The following is a 9606-nucleotide window of genomic DNA, read 5'->3' on the forward strand; positions in this document are numbered from 1 at the left end:
AGTGAGGGAAAAAAAAACACTGCTAGCAATGATTATTGTAGTCGATCACTTACCTGGAGCTATAAAACATTTTCAGTAGGAGAAACATGAAACAATTTTTATCTCACCTCAACAAAGTGGGGGGGGGGGGGGAGCTTATGTGATACCCTTGGTGTTGGCGTCCCAGGTTAAAGTTTTTGTCCAGTTTTCTTTTTACATACTTCTATGCCCTACATTAATCAGGGATGCATGGAAGATGCTTCTAGTGTGTTTCTTTGTACCAGTCAAGGTTTCAGATGCTGCAATTTCAGCAAAGGAAGGACCAGGTTAAAGTTTTTGGAGCAGGTTTAAGTCTGGTGTAGGTCTCATTTCCAAGTTATTTTAAGATCTATGTTTACCAAAATTGCATGGATGATACATCCAAGGATGCACACTACCAGGCTTGCTTCGGATGCTGGATCTGACCTACATTTTCCAGATGAGTGAACAGGTTAAAGTTTTTGTTGAAGGTCTTATTTCCAAGTAACTATAAGCCCTATGTTTACCAGACTTGTATGGATTATACATCTAAGGATGAACACTACCAGGCTTGCTTCGGATGCTGGATCTGACCTATATTTCCAGATGAGTAGGCAGGTTAATGTTTCTGGTGCAGGTCGCATTTCCAAGTAAGTATAAGCCCTATGTTTACCAAACTTGCATGGATGATACATCTAAGAATGCACACTACCAGGCTTGCTGCGGATGCTGAATATGACCTATATTTTCTGGATGAGTGAACAAGTTTTTGGAGCAGGTTCATTCTAAAGTAATTACATGTATAAGCCCTATGTTTACCAAACTTGCATGGATGATACATCTAAGGATGCACACTAAGGATTTGCTTTGGATGCTTGATCTGACATACATTTTCCAGATAATGGACCAGGTTAAAGTTTTGGGTGCAGGTCTATTAACTAGAAACTGTAAGGTCTATCTGAACCAAATTTGCATGGATGATGCATCAAGGGATGAACACTCTCAAACTTGCTTAGATGCTGGATTTGAATTACATTTTCTGGATGGGTGACTAGTTTGAAGTTTATGGATAATCTATTCCCAAGAAACTGCAAGCCCTGTCAGATCAAAATTGCATAAATGTGCATTTTGGGATGTACACTTCTAAATTATTAGTTTAATGTGGGACTTTGCCTTACTTAAAGACAGCATTCATTGAGGTGACCTCGGAATCTCTGATTACCTATGTTTCTTTATTGAAGCTACCTCCTTTTACATGGCTAATTACAGCTCTAATGTAAATTTATAAAGGAAGATCAGTAAGTTTGTGGTGTTGCTGTGTTATGTATTATTCAGTGTATGGATACTCAATTTTTCATTGGCAGGTAGTGAGAAGAAATTGTCACTCCATATGTGACCATCCTGAGATGTGTAACCAGGGGGTTTGTGGATGTCGGCTGGGGTACAGGATGTCAGATGATGGCTACAGTTGCCTCCCTGTGAAGTGTTTGTTTCCTTCCATTAAATATTGCCCTCCTTCCCGAACAGAGTTTTTCAGCTGTAGACATCCTAGCAGCATCACATGTAAAGGGGTAGGTAGTCAGAGGACACAGTTGTAGACACCCTAAAAGCATCACATGTAAAGAAGTAGGTAGTCAGAGGACACAGTTGTAGACACCCTAACAGCATCACATGTAAAGGGGTAGGTAGTCAGAGGACACAGTTGTAGACACCCTAACAGCATCACATGTAAAGGGGTAGGTAGTCAGAGGACACAGCTGTAGACATCCTTACAGCATCATATGTAAAGGGGTATGCAGTCAGAGGACACAGTTGTAGACATCTTTACAGCATCACATGTAAAGGAGTAGTTAGTCAGAGGACACAGTTGTAGACATCTTTACAGCATCACATGTAAATGGGTAGTTAGTCAGAGGACACAGTTATAGACATCATAGGGGCATCATGTGTGAAGGGCTATTTAGTCAGAGGACATAGTTGTAGATCTCTTAGGAGCATCATATGTAAAGGGATTTGCAGTCAGAATACTGTTTTTCAACTTAAAATTTCTTAACAGCATCATTTGAAAGGGGTATGTAGTCAGAGGATATTTTTTTTCAGCTTTACTCTAGCATCATCATGGATAAAGGGGTGTGAAGTTACAGGAATTGTTCATTATTAAAAATTGTAAACATGTAAATTGCTTTTTAATATACTAACAAATGATAAAGGGCTTTTACACTATTCCTCATCAAATAGAGTCACAAAGATATGAAATTTTAGTGGAAGTTATAAAATTTAGAAATCTTAAGAAAATAACTAATTTTTACCTCATAACATTATTTTTTAGAAACAATGGAAACATAAAGAGTACATGCTTTGTTTGGCAAAAATGTGATCCTATATACATGCATGTATATTGTTGCAATGAGCATTGGATAGTTTAGTGTCTTATGCAATGTGACTACTTGGTTACATATAATAATTTTTTGGTTTACAGTATAACCACTTTTATACATGTATTGTTATCTGCTATGCATTATTAATGTAAGATCTTTGAATTTCTTTGTTACAGTATGATCTCTTTTCTACATGTATTGTTACCGGCATTACAATTAATGTAAGAATTTGTTTATTACAGTATGACTACTTAGACACCTGCACTGTCTCCTGCATCACAGACTGGTTCCTGAAAGGTTCCACTAACATCATAACCTGTCTTGCTAATGGAACCTGGAGCCACCCACAACTCTTTTGTGCCCCTCCCAACAATCCTCCACATTCTGTATGAACTTTTCTCTCTTTTATTCATTCCATTATTGGCTTACAATCATGTTTTGAAAGTGCAATGTATTTTAGAAAATTTTCTTTACTCATTGACATCAAGCAGGCAAACTATAATGAGCATGCAAAGCATTAAGAAACTATTGAAATCCACGTAACATTGGTTGAGATCCCATGGTAGGGAGAAAGTTTATCATATTTCAGGGTTGTCCTTAAGAATTGAAATAGGAGGGGACATTAAAAAAAGTAGAAGGTCTGGGGTTCCTCCCTGGTTGAGGGGGGATACCAGAGTAGCCAGGGGATAATGTCATTATGATATTCCCCGGTCCTCGGGTCTTAGGAACAAAACTGTATTTTGATTGCATTATATTTTTAAAAATTTTCTTCAGTACTTCTAAACTTTCCAGTCAGCAAACTGTTCGCATTATTATAATAAAAATTGTAAAATTCATGTTCCTTTGGTTCAGAATGCAGGTCCCTGGGTGGACGAAGTTTGTCATGTATTTTTTTTGTTCTTGTGGACATCTAGCAGACAAACCATTTTCTTGATTACAATGAGTACGAAATCTTTTGTTAGAATTGTTAAGTTTATGGCCCCTAATTCCATGGGTCAGACCCAAAGATGGGGATAAGTAGGTCATGTATTGAAATGATATCACATCTTTGAAAACATCTTTGAAAATCTTTTTCTTTTCTCCTGGATATACCATCAGACAAACTTTTGCATGATTTCTCATAAACAGCTAGGTCTTTTCCAAGATTTTTAGCTCTTCTGAACCAAAGGCTCAAAGAGCTAATGCCATGGCCATTTGTGCAACTTTTTGGAAAAGGGCCATATCTGAAGAACCCCTTGGTCAATTTTTTCAAATTTTTCATGGAGTATCCTTGGCCCAAGGGCTTTCATTTATACTAAAACTAGGGATCTGTCCCTTAAACAAGGGGGGGTAAATAGGGAAATAAAAACAAAAGTAATGGTTGCTAAAAATCTTCTTGAGAACCACTGGGCAGATTAAACTTACATACAAGGATGAGGATATGTTGTAGATTAAAATTTGCATGGGGAATCGCCCTGGGGCAAAGGGCATGGTCTCAAGGTCACTTCAAAGTTGACCAAAATTTACATTTTGTTTAATCTTTTATGTTTTGCCCACTATAAGGCCTACGATCATCAAATCTTGTCAGTTGATGCATCTTCAGACTTCATATCATGTTGACGCAAAAGTAGTTCACAGTTACCTACTTTTTGAATTTTGCAGGCATTCATTTTCATTTTAATTTTGATGCATAACTTGGATAGTTTGAAGGATACTGTCTTCAAAACTTGTCAGTTTATGCAGCATGGGACCTTGAAGTGTGTCAACCAAAAAGTAGGTCACCATGACCTACTTTCTAAGTTTTATAGCTTATCATTTTGTAAACATTAAAGGTCATTATTTCAGATACTAAGAGAACCAGAATCATCAAACCTTGTAAGGTGATGCACCTAGGGGCTTTAAAAAAAGATTTATCAAAAAGTAGGTCACAGTGACCTACTTTTGGAATTTTACAGGTATTTATTTTCAAATTGTTATAGGGGCATATTTTGCACACTTTGAAGCATAGGATTATCAAACTTAGTCAGTTGATGCATCTCGAGTCCTCAAAGTGTGTCAACCAAAAAGTAGGTCACCTTGACCTACTTTTGCAATTTCATGGCTTAATTTAAATATTTCATATATTAATTGGCATAGAATCATCAAACTTTGTCGGTTGATGAATCTTGAGTCCTCAGAGTGTATTGACCAAAAAGTAGGTCATCGTGACCTACTTTTGCAATTTCATGGCTTAATTTAAATATTTCAGACACTAATTGGCTTGGAATTATCAAACTTTGTCAGTTGATGCATCTTGGGTACCCGGATTGTGTCAACCAAAAAGTGTCATCATGACCTACTTTAGGAATTTGATAACTATTTCTGATACTTATTTACTAAGAATCATCAATCTTTGTCAGTTGATGCATCTTGAATCCTTGGAGTGCATCAACCAAAAAGTAGGTCACTGTGACCTACTTTTGCAACTTAATGGCTAAATTTAAGTATTTCAGATACTAATTGGCCTGGAGTTATCAAACTTTGTCAATTGTTGCCATGCTGACCTTCTTTTAGAATTTTAAGGCTTTATACTTATATATAGGTTACCAAGAGGCTTAAAACAGATGAGATTATAGGTTGTACAGTTTTCAGAAGAGCGATTCTAGGCCCTTGGGCCTCTTGTAAACTCATTTCTCCTTGGATTAGAATTCAGGCCAAAGGGTAGGGCTTATTGGTCATATATTGAAAATTTAATTTAGAGTATTCTGGGAAAGAATCTGGGGGGATAAGACGAGCCATGTGCCCATGCCCATTTTTCGGCTATGCAAGAACATTTATTGGAAAAAATCTCTCAATTGTTCGAATTTACTTAAGCATTTTAATGTTTACCGTAGTTTTCAAAATGATATTTATATTCTAAACAAGCTAAACAGTTGACTTTCATTTACTGTCACAAATGTCTAACATGGGTAAGGACTTCTATTAATTAATCTGCATATTGAGTGTTTACACTAATTGTGGAGATATTATAAAAATGTTAACATCGTATATAATGATAATGGTGATCTAGAAGCGCTTTTATTTAAAATAAATAAAAACGGGAATAAATGTATTCAAATATCTATTATAATTTTTATCCGGCATTTTAAATAATTTACTGTAAATAAGTTCATTACTACATGTATATATTTTATTTCCAGTGAAAAATATGTTATTCCTATAGACATTTTTATCTAAAGTAAAACAAAATTAAAACCAAAAATAATAATCAAAAAATCAGAGCATGACTCGAACACTTTCCTTAATAAAGGTCACTTTAAAGAGCTCCTCGCTAACCACTAGACCACATAGTCGCACTTACATGTCTATTTAAATAGCATACAGTTCTCTATATTTAGGAAGCGTTTTCGGACTTAGAATTTTTTAAGACCACGGTGAAAATTTAAGTTAGTTAACTTATTTTTTTATGTAGAGTGGGTCTTCATACCAAATTTTTGCAAGTGTAAAAAGCAACATCTTTCCATTGCCTTTCATTAATCGTTCTCAAAAAAATGGTACGATGACCCACTCTATTTAAAAAATATAGTTATATCATCCAATTTATGTCAGTTTCTGTGAAAATTGAGCGTGATGCCATTTTGTTGTGTTAATCAGAATCATTTTCGCTGTTACAGTATTCAGGTTTTGTCAAATTTATATGCAAATGGTAATGAGCATTACATTAATTCAACAAAAAGTGAAATTTTTGTAAAATGAATTTATTGATTTTTTATCCATCGTTATGTAGGCATATGGCTCGGCTTATCCCCCCAGTTTCTTTAGTAAGCAGACTTTATAATGCATGGTAACAGTAAGCTAGTTGGCCTTTATCAGATGTGTATCAAATGTAACTCAGCATCCATGATAAAAGTTATTCCACCTGAAAATTGTTAATCTTTCACAACTTTCAGTTCAAGTCTAGACAAGTATTTTAGTATAATTTTTGGCAACATCTAGATGAGGAGTTCTGGCTCCTGGAGACCCATTGTTTTATTTGACTGTTCTTGTTTTGAAGATGAAGGTGGACAATACAAATATTAAGGAAAATGTGAAAGATCTTTGTGTGTACCTCAGCACGGTCGATGATTCCTATGATGCCCAGTTTTACTCCATCCTTGCTGATCCCAAAAATATCTTCCAAGTTTCTGGCTCTAAGCTTTGTCTCAATAGAAAGGCAGACTATGAGGAAAAGCCAACCAAGTATGTTTTATTTATCACATGTATTTATTAAAAATGTAAACATTGTGATGTGCGTACATTTCACTTATGTGGAACACACTACATTGGTGTATGTTAAATTTAAGATGTGACCAACCGAAGTGCACACTAATTGTAAAAGTTGACTTTCACGTGATTTAAAAGGTAAAAACAAAGCTTATTATTTATTTCATGTAAAATGATAAGAAAATGTAAACGTAAACTTAATTTTGATGTCCATTTTTTATATACAAGATGGAATGTGACAGTGAGATGTACAGACATAGAGGGGGCATATGTGGACAACACATTCCAATTCCAAATTCTTAATGAAAATGATCCACCAAAGTCTGCAATGGTAAATTAATTTTTTCTGGCCCCAAGTTCAAAAGGAAAGGGAATTTGGTTTTGGTTTGTTTGCAACTTTAACTTTGCTCATAACTTTTGATGAAACAACTTTATATTGTCAAATAGTAGCTTATGGTCAGGAGGGTTATCATGACCTTTAACCAAGGTCATTTAAGTGATGTCAAAATCATGGGGATTGAAGATGCAAAATTTTTGTCTTGGCTACCTCATTTTTGACAAGAAAATTTGAGTAAGAATGAAATTTTATTTGAATTTTCTTTAGCTGATGCCAAATATGATACCAGAGAACAGTATGGCTGACACACACGTTGGATGTTTTAGTGCACAGGATGATGATCCAAGTCAAAATGTTACTCTGCTGCTTGTAGACTCGGAGCACAGAATGTTCACCTCTTACTCTAATGGATCACAGCTATGTCTCAAGGTTTTGCTAACAAAGTTATGATCTAGTTCACATTTTCTTTCTGGAGTGTACATCCTTTGAGATCTGTAGATGCCTTTTAAAGTTGGCATTAAAATATTTTTACGAGAAAGCTGTGATTAGTTGTAGATTACATTTTAAGAATACTGCAATAATTAATGGATAATAGACAGTAATCTAAGAATTAAATGAATTAAGATTGCATGAGGCTAACAGTTCATGTAATGTATGTGATCTTTCAGCATTAATTGCCTTGATTATCATTTTCTGGGTATTTTTCTGCTGGTGTAAAAACATTTGTATGAATTGATTGTAGGTATTAAAGCAGTCAGATCCCTTATGTCTATCAGAAGGGGGTAAATACTGTGTGTTGAACAGAGAAGAACAGAAAGTTCACTTTGTCACACTGATGGTACAGGATGACTACAGTCCCCCAGGCATTTCTTATTTTAACCTCCCTGTGACCTTGAAGGATGTCAATGACAAACCTGTGTTGGTGACCCTTGACCCAAATGTCATACCCGAAGAAGTTGAGCCTGGTTAGTTTGGAATGATATTTTAGATATTAAAATTGATAAAATTGTTTGCTTTAATTTTGATGAAACAACTCTAATTTACATGAAAGTACAGTTATAATCATAGATGTCAAATGTATCTCATGGCTGAGCATTAACTTATTGAAGTATAATCATTAATATGGTCAATACTGTCAGTAAGAACATGCAGTAAAAGGAAATATATTGCATATCCATGATTCTAAGATTATTAAAAAATGCACCCATTCCTTTGACTGTCTTTGGAATTATTTTTAAGACTAGCCTTTGAATATTGTAAGATATCTGACCTATTATTCAATTTCTGTAGGATTTCCACTTTGGAATTTATTCTTTCAAGGCAATGTCTTTATCCTTTTATCATTCCTATTCTGAAGATTGACAAACTAAGTTTAAAATTTGAAGATTATTATGTACGTAAAGTCATGAGGATTAGTTTTACTCACAAGCTCTTTTCTCCACCACATATCAATATTTCCTGGAGATTTTCACTTTTATTTCTTGTAGGAGAGCCATTAACAGCTCTGAGAACCATTGATGAGGATGAACACCAGGTTTTCCAGTATGAACTAATGGAAGATGACACAGGACTGTTTTCTATTATCAATGGGAGTCTGGTCTCATCAGTGAAATTCAATTTTGAAGAAAGTGACAGTAAAGAATTTCATATCAAAGTTATATCTAGGGATAATGGCTCCCCAAGTTATAGTGTAAGTGCAGAAATGTTATATTCATCAATAACTGCTTGATTAAGTTACTGAAAATAGCTTACACTGTTAACAGAGATTAACAGACATATTAGTTTTATGTTCATATATCAGTGTTTCAGAACATTGATTAAATCAAACAGGCACTAGAGAGGGGAAGCTATCTCTCCGGCGGCAATAATTTGGAGAGGTGACATGATACAACGCAGCAAAACTTATCTCCAATAAAGAATAATTTATGGAAATAAAATCTGGACTAAATCATGGGAGAAATTTATCATTAAACTCATGTTTTAAAAAAACATTTAAGACCATTACTCTGAATTTATTTCTTGCAGGAACTTGTCACACACTAACATTAAATGATTCTTAAGAATAAAATCTGGAATAAGTCACTAGAGGATATTTTTTTTACTGAACTTGCTTCCTCAGTTCCAAGATGTAGGAACTTGTTCTAAACTAAAATTTGATCATCTAAGTCTTTAGTATATTTAAAGTTACCATTTGAGACAAATACAGTTGAACTTCAGTATCTCGAACACTGATATCTTGAATACCATGGATATGTCGAAGTGATTGGGAAGTTCCAAACACTTATTCTTTTAAAAGTATTTTACCGTATATACTCGCCTATAAGTCGATCCGCCTATAAGTCGGTTGTAATTTTAAAGCTTAAATTGAAGGGATTGACCCACTAAAATACCAGTCTTTTTATAACTCGCGTATAAGTCGGATCATGAGTTTTGGATCAAAGTTTAACTCCCCAAAAACTGACTTATAGGCGAGTATATACGGTACCCTCGATAATTTCTTTTAAGTTTTTTCTCGGTCCCCTTGAGTTTGGAATAACAAAGTTTAACTGTTAATCAGTTTTTAGCTCTAATGATCAATACGCATTGATAAGGTGTCCATGGTCAGTTTGTCTGTCTACCCATCTATAAACAATTTTTTCAAAATGCTACTTCTGCAGTATCTGATTTTAATTA

General features: G+C 34.8%; 1 protein-coding gene across 1 annotated transcript; it reads left to right on the plus strand.

Annotated features, from left to right (window-relative positions):
• The first annotated feature begins 1381 nt into the window (after positions 1-1381).
• On the plus strand, positions 1382-8759 carry LOC133181786 (protocadherin gamma-B4-like). Its single transcript, XM_061316379.1, has 7 exons — positions 1382-1568; positions 2618-2761; positions 6388-6572; positions 6825-6927; positions 7201-7362; positions 7676-7898; positions 8421-8759. Exons 1-7 carry the CDS (start codon positions 1404-1406, stop codon positions 8660-8662), a joined length of 1224 nt encoding a protein of 407 aa, XP_061172363.1. The 5' UTR covers positions 1382-1403; the 3' UTR covers positions 8663-8759.
• Positions 8760-9606: the final 847 nt, after the last annotated feature.

The sequence above is a fragment of the Saccostrea echinata genome, unplaced genomic scaffold, assembly GCF_033153115.1.
Source record: "Saccostrea echinata isolate AGI-Se365-2 ecotype Australia unplaced genomic scaffold, CSIRO_AGI_Sech_v1 ptg000009l, whole genome shotgun sequence".
Lineage (NCBI taxonomy): Eukaryota > Metazoa > Mollusca > Bivalvia > Ostreida > Ostreidae > Saccostrea > Saccostrea echinata.